This window comes from Artibeus jamaicensis, unplaced genomic scaffold (genome assembly GCF_021234435.1).
Source record: "Artibeus jamaicensis isolate MK-2021 breed Jamaican fruit bat unplaced genomic scaffold, CSHL_Jam_final contig_519, whole genome shotgun sequence".
Classification (NCBI taxonomy): Eukaryota; Metazoa; Chordata; class Mammalia; order Chiroptera; family Phyllostomidae; genus Artibeus; species Artibeus jamaicensis.
In genome coordinates, this window is record NW_026521871.1 from 55,330,274 (window position 1) to 55,352,345 (window position 22,072).

General features: G+C 58.3%; 5 protein-coding genes across 16 annotated transcripts in view; 1 reads left to right on the forward strand and 4 right to left on the reverse strand.

The window, feature by feature from the left end:
* On the reverse strand, nucleotides 1–4,253 carry ZMYND10 (zinc finger MYND-type containing 10). 2 transcript variants are annotated; one of them, XM_053669316.1, is made up of 12 exons: nucleotides 3,958–4,253; nucleotides 3,591–3,699; nucleotides 2,623–2,739; nucleotides 2,453–2,506; nucleotides 2,199–2,336; nucleotides 2,035–2,123; nucleotides 1,842–1,942; nucleotides 1,346–1,518; nucleotides 973–1,079; nucleotides 759–880; nucleotides 514–639; nucleotides 1–427 (listed from the first exon to the last, which is right to left on the reverse strand). In XM_053669316.1, the coding sequence occupies exons 1-12, from the start codon at nucleotides 4,047–4,049 to the stop codon at nucleotides 336–338; spliced, it is 1,320 nt and encodes a 439-aa protein (XP_053525291.1). In that variant the 5' UTR covers nucleotides 4,050–4,253; the 3' UTR covers nucleotides 1–335. The 2 variants fall into 2 exon arrangements, with proteins under 2 accessions (XP_053525291.1, XP_053525290.1); XM_053669315.1 differs by having other exon boundaries at nucleotides 973–1,098.
* Nucleotides 4,254–5,322: 1,069 nt separating this feature from the next.
* NPRL2 (NPR2 like, GATOR1 complex subunit) lies at nucleotides 5,323–8,592 on the reverse strand. The gene is made up of 11 exons (XM_037128461.2): nucleotides 8,409–8,592; nucleotides 7,790–7,881; nucleotides 7,530–7,698; nucleotides 7,267–7,375; nucleotides 6,759–6,895; nucleotides 6,575–6,672; nucleotides 6,424–6,460; nucleotides 6,208–6,301; nucleotides 6,016–6,133; nucleotides 5,597–5,739; nucleotides 5,323–5,520 (listed from the first exon to the last, which is right to left on the reverse strand). The coding sequence occupies exons 1-11, from the start codon at nucleotides 8,484–8,486 to the stop codon at nucleotides 5,453–5,455; spliced, it is 1,143 nt and encodes a 380-aa protein (XP_036984356.2). The 5' UTR covers nucleotides 8,487–8,592; the 3' UTR covers nucleotides 5,323–5,452.
* Nucleotides 8,593–8,620: 28 nt separating this feature from the next.
* LOC119036607 (transmembrane reductase CYB561D2) lies at nucleotides 8,621–11,563 on the forward strand. Of its 4 annotated transcripts, none has more exons than XM_037128463.2 (4): nucleotides 8,621–8,804; nucleotides 9,226–9,377; nucleotides 9,835–9,872; nucleotides 10,523–11,561. In XM_037128463.2, the coding sequence occupies exons 2-4, from the start codon at nucleotides 9,251–9,253 to the stop codon at nucleotides 11,024–11,026; spliced, it is 669 nt and encodes a 222-aa protein (XP_036984358.1). In that variant the 5' UTR covers nucleotides 8,621–8,804; nucleotides 9,226–9,250; the 3' UTR covers nucleotides 11,027–11,561. The 4 variants fall into 4 exon arrangements, with proteins under 4 accessions (XP_036984358.1, XP_036984359.1, XP_036984360.1 ...); XM_037128464.2 differs by lacking the exon at nucleotides 8,621–8,804 and adding an exon at nucleotides 8,813–9,053 and having other exon boundaries at nucleotides 10,523–11,562; XM_037128465.2 differs by lacking the exon at nucleotides 8,621–8,804 and adding an exon at nucleotides 8,813–9,020 and having other exon boundaries at nucleotides 10,523–11,562.
* Nucleotides 11,564–11,913: 350 nt separating this feature from the next.
* TMEM115 (transmembrane protein 115) lies at nucleotides 11,914–16,343 on the reverse strand. Its single transcript, XM_037128462.2, has 2 exons — nucleotides 15,011–16,343; nucleotides 11,914–12,672 (listed from the first exon to the last, which is right to left on the reverse strand). The coding sequence occupies exons 1-2, from the start codon at nucleotides 15,859–15,861 to the stop codon at nucleotides 12,471–12,473; spliced, it is 1,053 nt and encodes a 350-aa protein (XP_036984357.1). The 5' UTR covers nucleotides 15,862–16,343; the 3' UTR covers nucleotides 11,914–12,470.
* Nucleotides 16,344–19,168: 2,825 nt separating this feature from the next.
* Nucleotides 19,169–22,072, reverse strand: part of CACNA2D2 (calcium voltage-gated channel auxiliary subunit alpha2delta 2) — a 119,938-nt gene continuing 117,034 nt past the window's right edge. For all 8 annotated transcript variants that reach the window (XM_053669522.1, XM_037128601.2, XM_037128600.2 and 5 more), the window contains 8 exons: nucleotides 21,957–22,028; nucleotides 21,702–21,854; nucleotides 21,498–21,550; nucleotides 21,341–21,396; nucleotides 21,052–21,178; nucleotides 20,817–20,926; nucleotides 20,639–20,721; nucleotides 19,169–20,539 (listed from right to left, as the gene is read on the reverse strand). In XM_053669522.1, coding sequence (XP_053525497.1) covers nucleotides 20,399–20,539; nucleotides 20,639–20,721; nucleotides 20,817–20,926; nucleotides 21,052–21,178; nucleotides 21,341–21,396; nucleotides 21,498–21,550; nucleotides 21,702–21,854; nucleotides 21,957–22,028 — 795 coding nt within the window. In that variant the 3' untranslated portion in view covers nucleotides 19,169–20,398. The remainder of the gene's footprint in view (nucleotides 20,540–20,638; nucleotides 20,722–20,816; nucleotides 20,927–21,051; nucleotides 21,179–21,340; nucleotides 21,397–21,497; nucleotides 21,551–21,701; nucleotides 21,855–21,956; nucleotides 22,029–22,072) is intronic.

Sequence of the window (22,072 nt, forward strand, 5' to 3'; positions counted from 1 at the left end):
CGAGAGTTACTCCCCTCCCCCTCACGACGAAGAGGGAGTGCAAAGGGCCACGCGGAGAGAGGCAGGTTTCTGGAGGCCAACTTTACCATGCAAGAGGAAGAGGGTCCCCACATCCGGCCCTCGCCCCTCGCCCAGGCCGCAGCCTGCCCCAGCTGAGGCAGCGCCCTAAGCCTACCCGCTGGGTGGGGCAGGAAACGGGGTGGGGGTGGGGGTGGGGAGCTCTTTGCTGGGGGAGACTGGACTGCCGCTCCGCCCTGCCTGCCGCTCCACCTGGGAGATGGGGGTTCTAGCAGAGGCCAGGCTGAGTTCTCAAGGGTGGCGTTGGTGGTCGGCCTTCAGCAGCTGCAGCCTTCACTTGGCTCTGTCGCCCTGGGCTGCTGGGACACAAGTCTTTCCGTGCTTTTCCCAGTGCTTGACTTGGCACTCCCTGCAGGCAAGTGGGCCAGTGAGGACGCAGTGCTCATGGGGGTGTGAGGGTGGGGCTTAGGGACCCAAGTCCTGGGACACCCTCACCTGCAACAGTACCACTCCTTCTGGCACCGTGAGCAGCGCTTGGAGGCCTCTGCGCTGCAGTAGGCACAGCGGGGCCGCTCTGGAGCCACTGCTTCCAGCACGTCCAGTCTGTAGGTGTCGGCCCACCTGGGTAAAGGGTCAGGAGGGCCTGTCTGGGCCTGGTGGGTGGGGACACAGGAGCACCCCGCCCATGCTCGTGCCTTTCCCATCCATTCCACACTGTCTGCCAGCTCAGCAGGCCTCACCTCCGCGCCTGCTGCCGGAGGTCCTGCTCTGAGGGGCTGAATACATGCCGCAGCTGGTGCTTGGCAATAGCCTTCCACTTGCCTTTGTTCTCTCGCTCCAGCCGCTCCCAGATTTCTGGGATCTGCAGGGGGCGGTGGGGGAGAAGCGGAGAGTGGCAGGGAGGAGCTGGCAAAGTGAGCGGTGGTCCCAAGCAGCTAACTTCCTAGTGCCTACCTGTTCAAACACCAGGTCCTTCTTGGGGGGCTGGGGTTCAGCCAGGGCCAGGTGGGCCAGGAAGCTCTGCAGGTCTGCCAGGTTGGGCAGCTGGTCAAGCAGTGTGTCTGTGAGGAAGGCCCGGAGCTGCAAGGGTGTCCAGGGGAGGCCAGTGGGAAATGGTGCTGGCCAGAAGGTCAAGAAACAGGCAGGGCCTGGGCTGGGCTGAGGGGTGCCTTGGGGACCGCACCCCACATCCCACTAACTGCTGTTACTTGAGGGCCAAGGTCTGGAAATAGGACTGGGCCTGAGGTGGGGCGGGGCAAAGGCAAACAGCAGGGATGGGGTAGGGGCAGCCCTGGGACTGTGGGGGTGGTATGGGGGGAGTCCCCACCTTGAGTAGCTGTCCTTTGGCAAAGCTTGTGAGGCAGTAGCGGGCCCGGGCCTCAGGGCTCAGCAGCAGGTTGTACAGGGCAATCCACACCTGCCCATCCAGCTTGCTCAGCTTTTGCTGCTCTGTGGGGGCCACTGTCTGCCAGCGGCCTCCCTCAAATCGTTGCAGCTTGCCTGTGGGGAGGAACCAGCATACTGGGTGCAGGCATCGTGTGCTCTGCGAGTGAGCCAGCTGCATGGGCTCGGGGACTGACCACTGCCCTGGGCACAGGACTAGCCCATGCTGCAGTGCCGCTTGCTCCGGAGCATGGTGGGTCCTTGGTAGCAGTTCTAAGTCCTGCCTGCTGCAGAGTCTAGATCTAGGCCCACATCTGGTGAGCCATCCTGATGTCCTCTGTGGGCTAGGGGCAGGGTTTGTATGCCTGGGTGTACACTGCCCATCTCTGTCAATCCTGGAAGCCAGGGCTTAGGCAGGAGGAGTAGGAGGAGGACCTTACCTCCTTCCCTCCGGCTCCAGGGACTGTGCTCCAGTAGTTCCACCAGGAGGCAGGGCAGGTTGTGGGTGCTGAGCATGCGGCTCAGGGTGCTCAGGGACAGGCTAGGAATGGGGGTGGAGAGAGATAAGCAGAGGTGACAGGCCCAGGCTCCCAGTCCTCCACTGCCGATCCCAGGCCAGGCAGGGGAGCCCACCTGTCCACGCAGTCAGTGATGTAGCGGAGCACTGAGAGTGCCTTCAGCGCGATTTCAAACTCCATCAGCTCTGCCTGCTTCTGGAGCTCCTGCGGAGCATGCGGTGCTCAGGCCACGGGGATCCTGGGTCTAGCCCTTGCCAGCCCCAGGGAACCTCAGCCCACCTGCATGGGGGTGCTATACTGGGACTCCTCCTCCTCTGGGGGGCCACCATGGCCAGTCCGGGCCACCAACAGGGTCAGTTTGCGGTGACAGTAGTCCACCAGGTCCAGGACAGTATCCTCTGCTGACTCACACACCTCCTGGACTCAGGTGGAGGGGAAACATTCTCTCTGATGTCCCCCTCCCCAGACACAACCCCCCTTGCCACCAGGACCTGGCCTGGGGCAGTAGCCAGTGGGCAGGACTGGTGCCTTACCTTGTGGAAGAACACAGTCTCCAGGAGATTGATGATGGAGGCCTCGTGGTGTACCTGGCAGACAGAGAGGAGGACAGGGTCTAGGGCTGCTGACGTGGGGGCTGGCAGCTATCTTCTCTAGTCCAGGGTCCTCTGACCCTGGGCACAGGGTGCAGAGCAGGCCAGCTCACCACCATGTATATGGGAAACGTGTTCTGGGGCGTGAAGTCCTCCAGCTTGCACAGCACAGGGAACACCTTCTGCTTCCACATCTCCACTGCTATCAGCTCCTCCACCAGCGTCGGGATCTTCAAGGGGGGAGGAAAGGACAGGAATGAGAAGGCCTACCTTGGCCTGGCAACCTTCCATCCCTGGCTCAGGCTAGCCCAGCTCTCCTCAAATTCCCCTGGGCCCCTAGACTCTCCTATGCCCCATGAATACATTCCTGACCTCTCCTCTGCACCTTGGCCATCATTTCTATCTGTCCCCAACATCTCTGTGGACCCCTCCCATGCTTCCTGTGACTGGTCCTTGCCTGGCTCCCCCTGTATATGTGCCCCCTCTGCCCCCATTCAGGTACCTCTCAGTCCAGCCCTTCTGTGCAGGCCCTCCCTCTGGTCCCTGTCTTCTGGCTTCCTGAGGCTCTTGTGTGCCTTGGCCTCATTCTTGGCTAGGGCCCTTCACAGGACCCCATTCCTATTCCACCCTAGGAGGGAACCCCCCCTTTTCCTTGCAGAGGAACCCTTTAGTCAAGTGATGTCTTGGGTCTTCTACTGGTGCCACCTCCTGGCTCAAGTTCCAACCAAACCAATCCTGGTTTCTAACTCCTTCTTTCTCGTAATGGGAAGGCTGCCTCCTTCCACGCCAGAGTCCCACCCCCACTTCAGTGGGGCCCCCTCCAGCCTGAAAGTCTATTCAGGAATGCCTTTGGAACTTGGGCCCTTCCTCTGCAGTCTCGGCCGTTCTAGGACCTGTAACTGTCTTTGTAGTGACCCTACACTCTGCACCTGGCCTGGCATGCTAGGGTTGTGTCCAGTAGTGGAGCAAAACCAAAGGTATAACACACTCCTCCTCCTTCAGGGAGGACAGGTGTACCAGCTGGAGGGAAGAACAGCCCCGCCCCAGGGGTAGAGTGGTGGAGCGGGAGAAGGCAGCATACCTTCCCGTGGGTGACCAGCAGCTCCTGGATGGGCTCGCCCTGGCTGGCCGTGGCATCAAGGATGGCCTGCATGTTCAGCTTCTCCAGGTTCTCATGCTGCTGGGTCCACCTGCCCCAGAGGGTGTGTGTGTGTGCACATGCATGCAGTGGGACGGGGTGGGGGCTGAGTCCCATGACAATGTAACCTGAACCTGAGGGGCCGAGGGGCGGGGGGCCCGGGACTGTATGCCTGTATTTTGGGGAGCTTTACCTCCCTACTTGGGGGCCCCTCCATGCTGGATAACCCCTCCCTCCAATGTCGGAACTCCCCCCCACTCAAGGACTCTGACCCCATGGCTCTGCCGGGCCCTTGATCCAGCTGCCTCACCCTTCAGAGCCCATCTCCAGCAGCGGGAAGCTGCAAAGTCCCCGCACCAGCACGTCAGCCTCCCCGGGCAGCAGCAGCTCCAGGTCGCCCATGGTGGGGCCTGGGACAGAGAAAACCCTGGGCAGCAGTCGGCGCAGAGGTGGGGATACTGACACGTTTGGGCGTCCCGAGGGGTGGAAGTCTGGGACGCGACAGTTGCGGAGCTGCTGGGGCGCGTGGGCCTCGCTGCCATGGAAACGGCTAGCTCCGGAGTCTGCGCAGTGTGGCCTGGGCCCCGCCCCTGCCCGAGGCCACGCGGGTCCTCGCTTGCTGGGCTGCGGACAGCAACCTTTTCGGATTTCCCAAGTTGCCTCCCTCACAACCATCTGCAGATCAAGGGTCTCCAGAGTGCAACTCCTGTGGCCTAGGTGCGAGGTCAAATCAGCCGCTCCGACCTGGTCTCGCGGGGCTGCGCCACACGCCTGAACCCAGGTTCCTGTCCTGGGTTCCCTCGCTCCTGTTCTTGTGCCCAGCCCTGCCTGTTGGCTGGGCCCCCGACATACTGCGCAGGGCCCCAACTTCTCTCCATCCTAGTCCAGGCTACCGTCACCACGCAGGGAGTCACTGCTGAGCCTTTTTTTGTTTGTTTGTTTAAAAGACTTTACTTATTTATTTTTAGAGAAAGGGAAAGGGAGGGAGAAAGACGGAGAGTAGCATCAATGTGCGGTTGCCTTTGGCGCGCCCCCGCCTGGGAACCTGGCCTGCAACTCAGGCATGTGGCCTGACTGGGAATTGAATTCGAGACACTTTAGTTCGCAGGCAGGTGTTCAATCCACTGAGCCACACCAGCCTTCTTACCGGATTGTTAAAAAGGGGTACATGAGACATTATTTGAGGGTCACTCTGTGGCTGCCTCTGGCCTTCAAAATACTACGTCTAAAGTAGCTCCCCAGCAGCTTGAAGTATCAGGCTCTTGCTCCCTCTCCTATTTCGTGACTTTGTCTCTTGCTCCTCCTCCCTTTGCCTCTGATGTTCCAGCCCCACGGTCCGCCCCTTGGGCTCCTCACACACCCCTAAGTGGTTTTTGCTTCAGAGCTTCTGCACCTGTTCCCTGGAATACTCTTTCTCCTTAAGGGCTCAGTTTAAGTTACCTAAGCAAGGCCTTCCTTGCGCATCAAATCCAGAGCAGCTCCAGCTCCTATCCCAACCCACTCTTCATCACAGCTTCCTGATTTTATTTAAATTTTTATTGATAAAGTAGCCTGCCCATTTACTTGTCCATTGCTGGCTCTGACCACCAGATGGCGCTCCAAGGCGCCAGGAACCTGGCTATTTCACTCACTGCTGGTTCTCCAGTGGCTGGCTCAGAGGTGGTATTCAGTCAAATAGGTTGAAATGTTTGACTTTATTTACAGAAGTGAGGGTCAACAGTGAGACAGGATAGTCTAGCCTTCATGCACCAGGCAGGGCTTAGCAGGAGAGAGTAGCTACAGCCGTGTCCAGCCCCACACCAGCCTCACTTCCAGCAGATGATGATGTTGGGGTCATTTTCCAGACGTTCATCCAGCTCGTGGTAGCTCATGCCTGGGGGGTGGAGGTAAGGTCAGCACCCTTGGCCACCCTGTCCTTACCCCGACCCAGCTGTCCTGCCCGCCTCTACCTGTCTTGCAGCAGATCTCGTCGTAGCTGTGGCAGCCGGTGTAAAGCCGGGCAGGGTGGCTCCGCCCCTCCTGAGACACCCGCACAGGGTACTTCCGAAGTCTCCGGATGAGGCTCTTCATAAGCCCGAACTGGATCAGCTTCCTGGGGCCCATGCCGAGGAAGAGGGGGGTGATGCCCTGGCCAGACTTTCTTCTACTAGGCCAACCTTTTCCTGCAGCCTCCCCTCCAATTCTGTCTCAGTGACCAGACTGACTTCCAAACCCATCCCCTTCAAGAAGCCTGCCTGGACTAATGGTGCCCATGGTTCTGCTCAACTGCAAACCCCTGCTTTCTCTCTAGCCCAGGGCTCCAAAGAGACAGAAGGGGTGTATCTGCCCTCAGACATGCCCTTCATGTCCCAGGGAACCCCCTTCTGACCGTTCATCAACGCGCTGCAGCTGCTGTGGGTGGCGGCCGATGAGGTCTCGGACAGTAGTGCCAGGGCTCAGGCTGCAGTACAGCTGGAACACGTCCCGGAGACTGGCCCTCTTGTGCCCTGTGGGCACCAGGGGTCAGCTCTCCAGGTGGACCTGCCCTTCCTGAGATGGCTTCCCCAGAGCCCACCATTACCTTGTTTGGTCACATAGGATAGACACTCCTCTTGCAAGGACTTGTCATCTACCAGGTCCTGGACCTTGGGTGTCGGGCAGTATACATTGGAGTACTGGAGGACAGGCAGCAGAAGGCACAGGGGCCTGAGTGAGAGGCCTGGACATCCGACACCGCCCAAATCTGGCCCAACCACATGACCCACTCTCCACAGAACCAGAGCCCAGACTCACCTACCTGGAGGACAGACACCAGGGTCACAACACCATAGTACCTGGGAGAGAGGGCTGTGCTTAGCCTCTGAGGACCATGCCTTCCCACACTCAGGTCCCTGGGGCTCTTTCCTGGCTGGCAACCCCACCCTGGGTATGACTGTTGCGTCACTCACAGCAGGTTCTGGATGGCGATGCGCACTAGGTTGAGCTCCACATCTGCCTCAGCTGAGATCTTCTGGACGTGGCGGAAACCGTCAATGTAGGGCAGGATCTGGGCAGAGCAGGGTCAGGAGGGGTTGGATGAAGCCAGGGAGGTAGACAGCCCCAGGTGGTGATGCCCAGGGAGGGACAGCACACCTGTTGTGTGGTGAGGTCCCACTGTGAGTTGAAGAAATCCTCCTTGTCCTTGGTAAAGACAGGCACGTCATATTCCTGAACCATAGGAGGGTCAGGCCGCTGCTCGATCACCTTCAGGTGGATGGTGTTGGATTCATCTGCAGGGGGTCCCACCCGTATTCTCAGTGCTCTCTTCTAAGAGGCCCTCAGTTATTATCCAGTTCTCCCAGCAAACCCTGAGGCAGGCAGGTAGCTCTGGGTAGAGCCAATCTTCCCCTTTTATAAAGTGACAGACTGAGGCCCAGAGAGGGGAAGGAACATGGCCATGGAGCAGAGCTGAAGGGCTCTGCTGGCCTCCCCAGCCCCAGCCCCATGATACACAGAACACTGGACATCATAAACTCAGCTCATGACTATTTCCTGGCCATGAATTTGTTCATGAGTCTTGTCCTTGGCTGGGCTCACCTTCCCCTGTCACTTTCCCACCCCTTCTACACCCTCTGCTGTCCTCACAGAGGCTGGGGCATACCGATGGGCAGAGTACACCGGCCTGAGGCATTTAGCTCCTCCAGCAAGATGGTCATGATGGGCACCAACTTCTGCTTGCTCTCTTCCGTTGACACGAAGCTGCTCTCTAGCTGGATGGAGCATGGATAGCATGGTGGGCACACCGCAGGACCCCCAGCTAGCATCCTGCCCTGGCAGGTTCTTAGGTATAAAGGGCTTTGGAGACATGTGGATACCTTCCCCAAATCTGCCTGCCCATCCACCCGAGCCCATTGTGTTGCAGACCTCCAGTGTGGTCAGGTAGCCAGCCAGCTTTTTGACGATGGGCTCAAGGGCGCAGGTCTTGGCCTGGGCGTCACACACAAAGCCCAGGTTGAAGAGCAGGGCATTGCGGCTATACTTCTTGTGCTCGATGCACACAGGGCAGCCAATCAGTTTCTTCTCCATGGCTGTGCTAGATAAAGAAACAAGTGGGAACAGAGTCAGGCTCCCCCGACTCCCAAGCTCACCCACTCCTCCCAGGATCTCCTTGGCTAGGGCCTCACACAGTGATGAGCTTGTTCTGCAGCTCTGGCTTGGTGATGATGTACACCTGGACAGTGTCAAACAGCTCCCGGGAGATGAAGTCCTCAGGAACCTGGGAAGTGGAGTTGCAAAAGGCTCTTTAGCGGACCTCGGGACTTGTCAGAGCAAAATTGGAAATCCCCCAGGACTTAAGCCCTCTTCTTCAGCTGTTCTCTCCCATCAGCCCAGGCCTACTACTACTTAGTTTCCAAATACATGATATGTTCTCACTTGCCTTCAGGCTTTGGCATATGCTGCTCCCTCTACCTGGTAGAATCTCTCCCCACTCAGCTAAATTCCTATGCACTCAAGAATAGTAGTGGACCACCCACTCCCACCTCTCGTGGGACCTGGCACACCTCCCCTGGATCCCCACAGCCCGATTTCCCACAATAACTGTCTATGAGATGTTTGTCTGTTCCGCCAAGCCAGGACCCTGGGACGCGGGTCTGAGTATCCTTTCGGTTCAATATTTTCCGTGAATGAAGAAGTAGCGGGCTTGCATGCAGCGTGGGGATCGGGATCACTGCTTCCAGACAGCCGGCTGAGCTCCCGAAAGCGTACTTATTTCCACCCCCAACCCTGCGAGCCCGATGTCACCTGATAGGTGATCTTGGGTCCCAGCGTGGGGTGGAACTCGCTGAAGAATATGCATTCGATGCGGCAGCTGCTGCCCATGGCGCTAGAGGGCCCCAGGACCTTAGATCGTGGCGCCCTGGCCTCGGGAAACACCTTTCAGAAAAAGCTCCAAGGCCTCTCAGCTCTCAGTCAGGCACGCCTGCGCACTCACACATCTAAGACGCTGACTGCTCAACAGCGCCTGCGCAGAGAGCCTCAGAGGAGGGGCTGCAGAGGGGGCTCGTCTCAGGAAGTCCTGGGTGGGTAGTCTTCACACCCGGAAGTGAAGCGGCTCCACGACGGAGCTGCGGCGCACGGCAGGCCCCGGAGTATCCCACCTTCTCCAGAGGAAATCAGCGCTTACGGTCGGCGCTGCGGGTGAGGCAGGCGAATCCCTAGCGTGGAGGGGCAGCATGCCAGCAGCACGTGAGGAGGCTGCGCGCGAAGGGATTCAGGCTGCAATTTGGTCGCAGCTGGGAACTACACTTCCCGTAGTGCTTCACGTCCTATCAGCTAGCGCTCCCGCCTGGCGACAGCGTGGTACACGCTGGGATTTGTAGTCTATTACACGGCTTTGCACATCCTACCTGGAAGGTGGGTCAGTCATCTGTGCCAGTTCAGATGCAGGTACATACTGACAGGACAGCGGTCCTGGATTATTGCTGGTGCCTGTCTTGGTAGCGTCCCTTCCTACCTCCACTTCTTGGAAGAGAGTGGCATACCTGCCCTGCAACGCTTACTCCAGTGAGAAGAGTGGAACTCGGGCATTCGTGACCCTTGCTTACTCTACTGTTTTCAGGCTACAGCCACCGGCCTGGTTGACCATGGCCCTTTCTATGGAGACCGAGTCGCACATCTACCGAGCTCTACGCACCGCCTCCGGGGCTGCTGCCCATCTTGTGGCCCTAGGCTTCACCATCTTTGTGGCTGTACTTGCCAGGCCTGGCTCCAGTAAGTATAAGTAATAATTAACTTCTGGGAAGGAAAGTGCTACTTTTCCTGGGAAGTGGGAGCAATAGGAACTATTGGGCCTGACTCCTGGAAAGGTCTGGCTGGCTGAGGGACATGCTATACTGGAGGGACAAGTGGGATGGAGTAAATGAGTGTGGGAGCTCTGCCAGCCTGGCTAGGCCCTGGAGCACCTGGCTTCTTTTTTCCTGCCTTGGTGCTCCACTTGGCTGCTTCTTGCAAAGTGTAGTGGGTGGGAGGGACTGCCAGAGGAGTGGCAAAACATGGCCTTTCTGATCCAGGAGGGACCAGGAAGCTAGCTATGGGGTCAGCTTGTTGCAGCAAGGGGGACTTGCGTTTTGGCAGCACTGCCTGTGATGGACTGCTCATCTTCCTAAGCCCGTAGGCGCTGATGTGGCTGGGTTCTTCCCCAGCCTCACAAAGCCTCTTCTCGTTCCAGGTCTGTTCTCCTGGCACCCCGTGCTTATGTCTCTTGCTGTAAGTAGTGCACCTGGTCAGCTCTTAGGGTTGGGAGGGAGCTTAGGTATGGGTGACAGCCCTGGTGGCCTCTGAATCCTTAGTCACTTGATATGTTTGGAGGGATGGGGTGTGCGATTGTTGGAATTGCATGCTCCAAACTCCTGCTCGGCCCTGAACCAGAGTATTCAAGGTCCAGGACAAATGGACAGCATTTGTTTAAGCACAAAATGAGGCTTCACCCACCTCCAGGCAGTAAGTTTAGAAAACGAATTTGGGTGTCCCTGTCTCTACCTTAACTTATAGTGATGCATCTAATTTTCCCTGACACACTGCACCTGCTTGGCCAGGTCTGCCAAGAAATTGTATCCACTCTGTGTCAGGGAAACAAACTTGTGAATCATTTATAAGTGCCACATCTCAAACCTTGTGTTTGCTGGGTAACAGCAGACATCATTTCAGAACAGCATGGAAGTATGGAGGGGTGCCTCTGGCAGGTTACTCAGGGCAGATGTTCTTCTGTTCCTCCTGCCCTACCAAACGGGTACTCCCGTCAGTGGGGAGACAAGGGAGGGAATCTGCCCAGACTGACTGGCAGCCTACGTTACCTAAATTTCTCCTCCCTTCTGCTGGGCAGCGCGCTCCCTCAGCGTCCATCCCTGTCTCCCCAGTTCTCCTTCCTGATGACGGAGGCACTGCTGGTCTTCTCTCCCGAGAGTTCACTGCTGCGCTCCCTCTCGAGGAAGGGCCGAGCACGCTGCCATTGGGTCCTGCAGCTGCTGGCCCTGCTGTGTGCACTGCTGGGCTTGGGCCTTGTCATCCTCCACAAGGAACAGCTTGGCAAAACCCACCTGGCCACATGGCATGGGCGGTTGGGGCTACTGGCTGTGCTGTGGGCAGTGCTTCAGTGTTCAGGTGGGGTGGGGCTGCTCTACCCCAAATTGCTGCCCCGATGGCCCCTGGCCAAGCTCAAGCTGTACCATGCCACTTCTGGGCTAGTAGGCTACCTTCTGGGTAGTGCCAGCCTCTTGTTGGGCATGTGCTCACTCTGGTTCACTGCCACAGTCACTGGGGGAGTCTGGTACCTGGCTGTGCTATGCCCTGTCATTACCAGCTTGGTCATCATGAACCAGGTAAGCAATGCCTATCTATACCGCAAAAGGATTCAGCCATGAGCTCTCCTCAGCCTGGAAATCTGGATGTGCCCCTCACTGTCGGAGATGGGGCCAGGACCTCCTGGACTGTCAGCTGACTAGATCGCAGGGACACCTCAGGCACCGGAGCATCAGGGACAGGAGTCCTGTGTATGACATTTGTGCTTGCTCCTCACGCCGGAGTGCCCCTCCTTCCTTCTCTCCCTGCCGCCCCAGAGGAGTTCAAGGACCATGTGTCTTGATGACAGTGGGGTTGCAAGACCGGCTCCCCAGCAACTCAACTCATACTTGTATCCATATGTTCAGAAATTAAAGGAGGAAAAACAAAATAAAAAAAAAAAAGTAACTGAAAAGACCGGAGAGAGACAACAGCCTAGAGTTGGGGAAAGTTCTTGCTGACACCACCAGCACGAAAAAGGGGCAGCTGGGCACAATGGGAGTTCTGTCCCTGGCTGCTTGCTGAGGGTTGAAGCTGTCCTAGCACGCAAGCCCCCAGGCCTGGCTGCTGAGCACCCCAGGCCACTGAGGGCTCTAGAAAGCCCCGGGCTGTGGCTGTGAAGGTGCAGCTGGGTGCCCTTTCAGTCCCCTGGCTGCCCACAGTGCTGGTTAGATCTGGACAGCAATAGGATGGGGACAGGGTTGGACTGTCTCCGGAAGTGCTGAGTCCTGAGCACTCCGTCTTGGAGATGAGCGTGGATGAAACCAATTCCCTACAGAGAAGCCCTTGGTCATCGGCTCCCCGGGCAGCCTCCCTACCTGGGAACAGGAGGGAGAGCAGGGCAGTGGGTCACTTATCCAGCTGAGTGGCTATGGGGCCCGAGCCCTGGAACAAGAGTCCCTGTCTAGCTCTGCAGCTGAGCCTGATGAGGGGCTGTGCAGAGTGGTCTGACGGAGCCTGGAGTCGCACCTCCAAGAACTGCTTTATTGATACTGCATGGCTGGGCCCAGCTGCCCGCCCGTGTGGTCCTGTAGAAAACCCCTGGGAGCTGGGACTGTCCTGGCTGGGAAACAGTCATGGCCACAGCAGAGGGAACTGAAATCTTGACGGGAACACAGTCCTCCTGGGGGTGGGCAGGGGCGTGCAGCCCCATGCTGGCTCCCACGCTGGCTGGACTCCCCAGAAGGGTTTTGGCAGATCCTTGCCTTGGCTCAGGGCTCTCGGCAAGCAGCATCAGGTGTGAAGGTTGGCCCAGAAGCTGTGGCACTAGTGTCCCTGCAGCCACTTGTTTGGAGCAGCCTGCCAAGGTGCAGTCTTACCTCAGATGGCTGATGCTTCAGAGGCCCCATGCCTGACATAATGGTTGTCTGGGGTTGGAACCAGGTAGCCAGAGTCCTGGGTAGTGTTGGCGAGAAATAGCAGAAGGCTGTGGAAGCCTCCAGCAGACCATCTTTCCTCCCTTCAGAGGAGCTGAGAGGGTGTTGGGGGGTGTGGGAAAGCAGGGGCTACACTCAAGGTGGTCTGGAGTTACAGCTGTGGGGAAGCTGTCTCGAAGGTGATCAGGCTGGGCTCTGGGGCTGCCCCCTGCCCGGAGAGCACAGGGGCCTTGTCTGAGGGTGGGGGGCTGTCCACCTTGGCCCCGGCCTCCTCATCGTCATCCATGCTTGGCCAGATGGACTGGTCCTCCACTCTCTTCAGTCGTTCATTGAGGGCCTTCAGGGCCAGTTGCCTGGGGCCAGAGGAAAGAGGACAGGTCACTCTGCGTTTGGACTTGGCTCATGCCCTACACCCTTCCCCCAAGACTCGGATTCCCCCTCCCAATGAGAACCCCTGGGGAGAACCCTGTGTTTTCCTTCCTCATGCAGGGCCCAGGGCTCCCCACGATTGGATCAGGGCCCCCTCTGCCATCAGAATGAGGGTCTGAAGGCAGTACAGCCTTCCTTCCCCAGCCAGGGGGCCTCCAGGCTGAGAAGGCCAGCTGGGTGTCCGCCGGACTATCCAGCAAGCCAGCCTCAAGAGTGGGTCTGCGGGTGTACCCAATGATGGGCAGGGCGGGTGCTCCCAGACAGACGGGGAAGAGCAAGTTCCTGGACAGTGAGTTTCTGCCGGGGCCCTGGCATCACTGGGGGGTGATTCTCCTCCCCGATCCTTGTTAGTGGTATTTTGAGCCTCCTGGCAAGGGTCTGTGGGGAAGGCTGGGACTCAAGCACCTGCCTTGGCTCTTAGCCTGGCAAGCAGGGCTATCTTAGGTCTGCCAGCGGCCCCAGCTGATTCTAATGTTCCCCTTCCCAGGAGAATCTCCAAAGCCACCAGGACCTATGTTAAGAAGGGACACACTGAGTCCTTGCAGGAAGAGAGAAAGGAGAAACCTGGGTAGGGCACTGGTTCTCCTGGGCAGACTCTTGGCAACCCCGCTTTGGGGGAGGGGGGGAGCTAGCCTGGCCCACCAGGAGGTGGGCTGCTGCCAGGGAACGTGACAGGAAAGAGAGCCATCACACGGGCACAGAAAGCCCCAGCACACTTCCACTCTGTCTTCCAAACCGGCATGTGGCAACAGTGGCATAGACAGGACAGTCCTCCTCTGCGGCCACCCAGGCTCGCACCCTGCAGGTTGCTGTGTCGGTTCTGTCGAGGCCTGCCAAGGCAGAGAGGTGGTGGCCTCCTCGTCACTTCCTCACAAGGGTCAGAGTTAGGAAACCCTGTGTCCCACGACTAGCAGCCCTTCTGGTGTGGGAGTGGCATGCAGCCAGAAGTCAAAGTGGCGGGAGGAGTAACCCCTGTCCCCAGGTAAGCTCACAACCACAAGGCCATGCCAAGAATCCACCTAACATCCCACCCCTGGCCTGCCTCCACCTATGCATTTTCTGAGCAGGTGTTCTGAACATCCAGACAATCCTAACAATCCAAGATCACTCCCTTGCAGAGGTGCCACCACTGTGGCCCGGCCCCCACCTGAACAGCTCTGAGGACAGCTCACACCAAGCTCAGCCTGGCTGGCTGCATCTCCTCCACTGGATAAGGTTAAGACAGACTTTGGTCTTAAGGGTTCATCTGCCAGAGAGACATGAACTGTAGGGCCCACAATTATGCCTTGCAGCACCCACTGCCTTTGACCACAGCAGTCCGTGGCGCTCCCCAGCTGGAAACTCCTTTGAGGAAAGGGTGTGTCCCACATGCAACTCCACCACCCACCCCCGTGGAGAGTAAGCACAGGGCTAACTCTTCAGCTGAATCAGGACACTGCCAAAGTAGGAACATAGCCTGCTCCAGATTTCACTACTCAAATCACTGCCTCAAAAAATCCCCAAGAATAATGGACATAGAGCTGTGACCACTCTGGTGAGGCCACACACCTGGGAGAGAGCAAGCCGGACTTAAGAAGCGCTGCCCTGCCCTGGCTGAGCTGCACCTAGTGAGTGGCTCCGCAGGGCCTCCTGGCGGTGCAGACGGCTTGCTTTATAGATAGTGAAAAGGTTGTCTCCATTCCCTGGGGTCATGTGGCCTGGCCCCTTGGATTTGGTAACACATGCCTACCTGCAGAAGGGTGGGGGTAAGTCTAGTAACACTCCCCAAGCTTCCTGCTCAGTAAGTGGCAGAGAAGCACAGTATCTGAGTTAAGGCCCAGGAAGAGGACGTGGCCCAGCAACTGGAAACTGGGTGGCCCAGATGGCCTCTTAAGGACCCCAGTCTCCTCTGCCCCTCCCTCTCACGGGCCAGCAGGTTGTTTCTGGCTTGCACAGATCCAGGGTCTAGGATTTCAGGATTCAGAGACCATTAGCCCCTCACACAGCACCAAAAGAAACTGCACAGTTCCCGAGGCTTGTTAAGCGGCACGAGTGGTCAGAGAAGCAGGATTCCCTGATGCTGGGAAGCGCCTCCGGGAGCCCAGACACCTAAATGCTGCATTAATTCCTCCAGGCTGCAAACCGGATTTGATGTCTTTCTGAATCTGCCCCAACACCTGATCTTTGGCCGCTGTGCTATATACGGCATGCACCCCGCCAGACGTAATGGGACTTAATCATTATTCTCCTAGTTCAACAAGGTTTCAGAAGACTCCACGGTACCTTCTCCGCTCCGCATCTTGAGGGTCTGTGCCTGGGAGGCTGATGGTGATGGAGGATGGGGCCCCCACATCATAGCGCTTCACTGTCTTCTGGCATATCTTTACCTTCACCAGGAGGCTGTGCACCAAGTTCGCCAGCAGCCCCACCACAGGCTGCAGGATCTCAGGGAAGAAGGTGGCAAAAGCAAAGTGGTCAGCCATGTCCCCTCGGCCTCGGCTGTGGCGCTGGTAGAAGCGAAGATACACCCAACTGGAGAGCAGCCCAAAGCCATAGGAGGCCAGTGCCGGGCTCTGGAGCAGCGTGGCCAGCCGCAGCAGCAGCAGCAGCCCCAGCAGCAACATGGGCACCACGCTGATGCGCACCTGGGGCACTCGCAGGACCACACAGTCCCCCATGGTTTGCTTGAGTGCCACCAGGACACCACCTAGGAAGCCCAGGGCGCCATGGATGCGGATAGTGAAAAGATACACCAAGTTGAAGGAGGCCATGTACGTGAGGAGGTAGGCGAAGGCCCCCAGCAGCCCTACAGACACGTTCACCACTGAGAAGAAGATGAGCAGCTCCAAGGCCCCCCAGAGCGGTTCCAGCAAGCGTCCAGCCACCACCACTGTGGCCAGGCTGATAGCTACATCCCACACGTGCTGTTCCATCAGCCCATGTGTGGCCAGGGTCCAGATCCAGAAGTTGGGTGGAAAAAGATAGCCTGGGGTGACCGCCAGGCAGCCTGTGTCCACAGCGAAGGACAGCAGGTAGAGGAATAGTACGGCCGCGCACAGGGCCTTCACCACTACACTGGCGCTGGCCAGGATGGCCCCCAAGTGCTGGCGGGCGCCAGGTAGGGCGCGCTGCATCTTCCCGGTGGGCGTCGGCCTGAGGGAAGGTGCAGTAGACTAGGGGCCTCCCCGGGGCCTCGTCCCAGTTCGGCCCCGACGGGAGGCCCGGGTCCGGCCTAGTGACGGCCTATGGTCCCGGTGAAATCTCCACTTCTGATCGGGTGGACTCCGGTTGCCAAGGGCTGGGCCGGGCCTGGTTGCGGAGCCAGTGCCTAGGCCCCTCGCGGGGGACCTGTAGGAAGGCCCCGGGCGGCTTCGGCTCGCCTGCCTGCCGGCTCTGTGGGCCTGGAGCCAGGCCGAATGGGCTGGCGCTGATCTCGGGGCTGGGCCTACTCCATCCACACCGGGGTCCTACGATCCGGTCCGGTCCGGTCCGCGCAGGCCTGGAGCCTAGTTCCGGGCCCGAGTCTAGTCTGGTCAGCTCCGGCTCGGCCTAGGTCTTGACTTCGATGCACCTCTTCCCTTCTCAGGCACCGACAAACAGGAGCGGTGCGCCTGCGCGCACGGGCGGTGGCGGAAGCCCTCTCAGTAGGTCTTCCGGCTCCGTGGCATGCCGGGACACAGAGTTCCCGGCCGGAGCTGGGGGAGGAACGCAAATCTGAATTCTGGGTAGAACTACAAGTCCCAGGAGGCTGTGCACCCGGGCCGGTCTTGTAGGTGGTGAGAGGAGGTGGGCTTGGGAATTGTAGTTTTCAGGATCGTTTCCTCCGGTTCTGGGGAGGTGGGAGTGGGAGGAGCATCGTTAAAAGCGGAGATTACCGACAGCCCCACAACTATATGCCACGCACTTGCTGAATTCCCCGGGAAGAATGGGTCTTTGTGCAGTACATCTGAGTGGGTGTGTCCTTGTGGACAGGTGTGTGGGTAAGAATGTTTGGTGGACCTGGTGTGTGTACTAGTGTGTGCAAACTGGAAATTCCACAGTCTGGTATAAGCCTGATTCAGGTTGAATGGGATGCACGGGGCCTGACCCGGGTTGGAATTTTTGCTCTGCTACTTGGCAGCTCTGTGACATTGGCCAACTTGTCAATTGGACTTAGTTGAAACTCAGTTTCATAGCCGTACAATGGAGATGACAGGATCTACTGGTAGGGTCCAAGGGAACTGGAATGTCAAATGCCAGTTCTCCTGGGTGCACAGTGAATGCGTTACCCAAGCTGCCCTTATTACAAGTAAGGTGAAGCCACAGCTCAAAGTCATGTTTCCTGCTCTCGACAGACTTCTGATTGCTGGCCAAGAGGAAGAGAGGTCTCCCCACAAACGTGGACAAGAGTGGCCCTGGGTTCCCACTTCTTTGCAGCCGTGGCTTCTGGCAGGCTGTGTATTCTGCAAGCTGATTTTTTTTTTTGTATCTTGAGTTACTTTTTAAAAAATGTGCATATAATTAAAATAATTACAAGACAAAGTCCATTTATAAAGTGCAGGATCCCTTCCTTTCAGCTACTGATCTCGGTATAACTGCCAACATGTGCATAGCCTTCCAGGTGGCAAAGGGTGTTGGCACCTTTTAATTTTGGGGTCTGAGTCCCCACTGGGTGCCACACCATGGTAGGATTGTCAGATCTAGCAAATCAAAATACAAGGTGCTCAATCAAATTTGAATTTCAAGTAAGTGAATACTATTTTTAGTATTATGCATGTCCTCATTTTTTTTAGAATAGTTATGTCCCATGCAATATTGGAAACATACTAAAAATATTTGTCACTTATCTTAAATTCATATTTGATTGAATGTTCTATATTTTATCTGGCAACCCCAACCCAGGATCTCCGGGGCCGTTGTGGGGCTATTGCCGGGCTGTCTCGGAGTTTCGAGTGAGGCATTGCTCTGTGGCCAGCCCCTGCAAAGGAGTGAGGAAAGATGTGTTTGCCAATGCCCGGAAGGCCCTTTATGCAGCATCTAAGGCCCCGCAGCCACAGAACGCCTCCTCTCAAAAACCTGGGCTGGTTTCTTGCCCTTCTCACTAGGGAGAATGAATTTCTCCTGTCTCAGTTTGCTCATCTGCAGTATGGGGATGAGCTCTAAGGCTAGAGTGAGGACCCAGCCAGAAGCCCCCAGATGGGTGCTGAGTGTGTACCGTGTTGGTAGCACTGGGAAACCTTGGCGTGGGTGGTCATGTCTTTCCTCTTGAACTCGAAGGTCACATGGACTGGGGTTGACTATCAAGGGTTGGGATTAAAATGCACCGGGGAGTGGGGTTCCATCGTGAACTGCGGTGACCATGGAGAGCACCGGGCCTTGAGTCTAGCCTGGGCTGGGAAGAGCAGTGGTTAAGCCTTTATGTGGACTGGACCTTGGCTCCTCCCACCAGCAGCGCTGGGTCCTCAAGTGCCGGGTACCAGACTTAGGCTCAATACTCACTCTTCAATTCCGGTGGAGGACCTGCCCCCTAGGCCAGGGTGGTCTGACCTGGTTGCTGGATGCCTGTCTTAACCCACGTCTCATCTCTCTGAGCCTCTGGGAGTTTCCCCCTTCTGCCCCTTCCCCCTCAGTGCTTTTGGGATTATTCAAGGCACAGGATTCTAGTGTCTGATGTTTAGGAAGCTGGGGAGGAGGCACGCCTACCATGCCCTACACCCAGGACTGGACGCTCTGGCTTGCACTCCTAGCTGGGTGTTAAGTGGGGCTCTGAGGTCATGAAGGCGGCCTGTCTTCACGCTACCCCATCCCCTCCCCAGGGCAGACACAGTGGATGGGAACCATTTGAAGTGAAAATATGAACATTATTTAATAACTGATCTTCTGTAATAAACCATTTGAAAATATTTTACAAGGAATCACACGCACAATATTTTACAAAGTTTCTTGACTTTTTGTCGCTGTTGTTTTTCCAACTTGTCTGTACAAAATAGGACAACAACCAAAATAAAAGGGCAGAGAAAAGGAAATGGCCCCCCCAGGTCCCTCGAGTCCGAGGTGAGGGGCAGCCGGGTCGGGTGGGCGGTGAGAAGGATCAGACCCAGCTGGGGGTTGGACAACTACCTGATGGGGATTGTTTTGTCTGTTTTTCAAACTTAAAATATATATTTATTTTTCTGTATATGTTTGTTTCTTTTTTATTTTTATACTCTCCATTGAGCACTTAACTACACTACAGTTACACACACACCCCCGCAAGACACGGCTGGCACCGGGGCTGGGCACACTTCGTGGGCGCCCACCCGGGCACCAGCAACGGGCATGGACCATACACACACTGAGAAAGCGACAAGCAACATGACATTAATTAACGGAGCCATTAATTAATGCATCCACCCTCCCCCCTCCTCCCTGTCCATCTGAGCCCCATGGCCACAGCCCCCTGCCCTCAGTCCCCCACCAGCCCCCAGGCTGGATGCCTTTGGAGGAAATGACCGGAATGGATGGTGTGAAGAAGTGTGCCCAGGCCTGGCCTCTGTGTGTATGTGTGTGCAAGTGTTCAGCAGGGAGGAGCAGTTTGGCCTACAGGGGACAAGGAGTGTGTGTGTGTGAATGGGAAGGAAAGGGGAAGTGGGCACAGGCCTGAGTGTGTCAGGGCTGGACTGGGGGTGGAACGGCCCGGCCAGGAGCAGTGAAGTCACCCTGCTAAGGCAAAGGGCGATGTCTGGTGAGGGCTCCTCTGCCCAGGGGCACAGGCAGTGGCGTGGGGTCCCACCTGGGGCACGACACTAGTGATAAATGGTTACAATGAGCACCTGGGGTGGGGGGCATTTAGGGGGCACTGGCGGCTACGGTGGGACAGAGAAGTCGTCACCCCCTGCCCCAGCATTTGGCACTGTTTGACATTCAGCTTTAGAGATGGAGGACCAGCTGGGCTGCGGGTCCGATCAGAGGGGCGGTGAGTAGGACGGAGAGTGCACATCAACCCTCCCGCCAAGCCCTCGCCCGTGTAGGACTGGGAGCCCCACCTCCACCCACCACGCGCACGTCTGTGTCTGTGTGTCCTCCAGATGTGTCTGTCCACCGTGGGTCCCGTCTCTGCCCTCGGGGCTCCAGGTGTGCATGGGGTTGTGTCTGAGCCACTTTCACTGGTGCTGTCTGAGCACCTGAAGTGCTTGGGGGAGGGTGCGGGCCGAGAGGAGTTGGAACCCACTGTGGGGCTGTCTCGGGACCTCCCTCCTGGGGGGACTTAAGTTGAGATGCACAGGGCTCAAACTGCCCTTCTCAACTTCCTCCATTATTCTCAGGGAACCCAGATTTGGTCCTGGGGGGGTGGAGGGGCCCAGTCAGAGGAATCCCTTTGGGGCAGGGCCTAGTTCTCCCTCACAAAGGGAGCCTGGGGTGGGACAGGCAGTGGGGCCTAGTTTGGCATCGGTACTGTGGCTTCCCTGTCCCAACCCTGGGGGTGGGTAAGTCCATCGGGAATGAGGGGTCTGGGGACACTATGACAGTTCAGCAGCAGGTGTGGCTTGGGGGCCAAAGCCCTGCAGCGCTCTCCTGTGGGACTCCCCCACCCCCAACTCCAAGGCTAAGACTGGAGGGGCCCGGTGCATTCAGGTCCCTCGGGAGGACGGGGGTGAGGACCTAAGGTGCGGGTGTGGGGCGAGAGCGAGAGGCCTGGGGCGGGGAGGGCGCTCAGAGGCGGCGGGAGGCCTGGGCGTGCACTGGAGCCTGTGGCCCGGGAGGCAGGCCCAGGAGGAGCAGCAGCTGCAGGGACACCAGGATGCTCAGCGACGGCGGGAAGGAGGCTCCGCGGCCGCAATCTGAGGTATCTTCCTGTGGAAGAGAGACAAGGAGCTGGTCGGCCTGGGGGGCCCAGGACAGGGCCGCGCCAGCCCTGGGGTAGGAGGGCGGGCGTCCAGCCCCTCCCCTCACCGTCGCGTTGTAGTCGAAGCAGATGTGCGGGCCTCTCCGGTATCTCGGTCTCTGCACCAGTTCGCACTGCTCCGGGCCGTCCGCTGGGCATGGGTGGGGAGTCAAGGAGGCGGCAGCGGCGGCACACAGAGGGGGCGCGCGGGGCGGGAGGGGGCTGAGGGCGGCGGGGGCAGGATACAGTGCGTCTCCTTCTGCAGCAGTCGGCCAGCCTCACACTGGCTGCACAGCGGCTTCTCGGCCACGACGAAGAGGAGGTTGGTGTTGGTCAGTCTCTGCGCGTGGAACAGCCTGGCGGCGTCACCGAAAGGCGGGGCGTTGAGGTCCGCCCCGCCCACCGGCCCCGCCCTTTCCACCCCGACCCCGCCCCCGGCCGCCGCCCTAAGACAGGGCTCCCCCCGGTCCTCTGCCGGCACCTGGAGCAGTTTCCACAGTCGATGATGGCGTTGTAGGAGGCGTTCACCGACCCGAAGTAGTACTGCGTCTGTTTCATGACACAGCTGCTCTCACGCGCCTCGGGGTTGCCCTCGGCCTCCGCGGGGTCTGCAAAGGCCAGAGAGCCTCAGCCACCGGATTGCCTCACCCCCTAGCGGCGTCTGGGGACTCAGCAGAGCTCAGCGGTGCTCAGCCATAAACCCCACCCTCCCGGAATCTGGGAGATCCGAGAGCGGATTTCGGGTGGGGGGGCTCCAAAGCTTTACCTACCTGCTTGGAACCAGCTGTGGTAGATGAGGCCATAGAGAAGCTGCTGGAACAAGGACCTGCAGGGCATGGGTCACCAAGTGGGAGTGGTCAGTAGAGGCCAGTGCCCTGCACCACTTCTCCTGAGCCCTCCCTGGCCCCTCTCCCCACGAGGTCTCACCAGGCCGCAGCTGAGGTCCACCAGGCCAGGTTGAGAAAGTCTGCAATGGTAGGCTGCAGCAGGGAGACAGGCGTGAGCTGCCACTGCTGCCCAGGACGGTGTCACCCCCAGCTCTCTTGTCGGAGCTAGGGGATCGTCTTTGGGCCCGTCTCCCAGCCTGCCCCCCCCGCCCCCATATCCAGGCCAGGCATCCCTGGGGCTCACCACAAAGACGCCCCGAGGTGCAGCACCCAGGTTGCCTGGGGGCTGGGGGGCACAGGCTGCTTGATAATCATAGGACTCCTTGCGGGTGTAGAAGGAGTTATTGTAGAGGGCCAGCATCAAGTTGGCGTCCACCTCACTGAAGAACCTGCCAACCTGGGGACAGGGGAGGGAACCACAGTCACAGGGCTGGCAGTGCCAGGCCCCCAGAGGGCTCTACCCAGGCCACCCTCCCCCACAGCTCTTCCTTACTCTCACCTGGTCCCACTGATGGTTCTGGTTCGACAGCACCAGGAAACCCCCGTCATCAATGAGCACGCAGAGAAGGTCCTGAGAGGTGGGGAACGGGGAGGAAGATGCAGAGGGGCTTGGGC

What these genes read in the sequence shown, in the direction of transcription:
- ZMYND10 (XM_053669315.1), bottom strand. Translation starts at nt 4,049, where the DNA reads ATGGGCGACCTGGAGCTGCTGCTGCCCGGGGAGGCTGACGTGCTGGTG. An exon ending in CTGGAGCCGGAGGGAAGGAG is followed by an intron (nt 1,519 to 1,841) that starts GTAAGGTCCTCC and finishes TCCTCCCCACAG; the next exon opens with GCAAGCTGCAACGATTTGAG. An exon ending in CTCCGGCAGCAGGCGCGGAG is followed by an intron (nt 640 to 758) that starts GTGAGGCCTGCT and finishes CCCTTTACCCAG; the next exon opens with GTGGGCCGACACCTACAGAC.
- NPRL2 (XM_037128461.2), bottom strand. Translation starts at nt 8,486, where the DNA reads ATGGGCAGCAGCTGCCGCATCGAATGCATATTCTTCAGCGAGTTCCAC. An exon ending in GCTACCTGACCACACTGGAG is followed by an intron (nt 7,376 to 7,529) that starts GTCTGCAACACA and finishes TGCTCCATCCAG; the next exon opens with CTAGAGAGCAGCTTCGTGTC. An exon ending in CCGGTGTACTCTGCCCATCG is followed by an intron (nt 6,896 to 7,266) that starts GTATGCCCCAGC and finishes GACCCCCTGCAG; the next exon opens with ATGAATCCAACACCATCCAC.
- LOC119036607 (XM_037128463.2), top strand. Translation starts at nt 9,251, where the DNA reads ATGGCCCTTTCTATGGAGACCGAGTCGCACATCTACCGAGCTCTACGC. An exon ending in ACTTGCCAGGCCTGGCTCCA is followed by an intron (nt 9,378 to 9,834) that starts GTAAGTATAAGT and finishes TTCTCGTTCCAG; the next exon opens with GTCTGTTCTCCTGGCACCCC. An exon ending in CCGTGCTTATGTCTCTTGCT is followed by an intron (nt 9,873 to 10,522) that starts GTAAGTAGTGCA and finishes CTGTCTCCCCAG; the next exon opens with TTCTCCTTCCTGATGACGGA.
- TMEM115 (XM_037128462.2), bottom strand. Translation starts at nt 15,861, where the DNA reads ATGCAGCGCGCCCTACCTGGCGCCCGCCAGCACTTGGGGGCCATCCTG. An exon ending in CAAGATGCGGAGCGGAGAAG is followed by an intron (nt 12,673 to 15,010) that starts GTACCGTGGAGT and finishes CTCTGGCCCCAG; the next exon opens with GCAACTGGCCCTGAAGGCCC.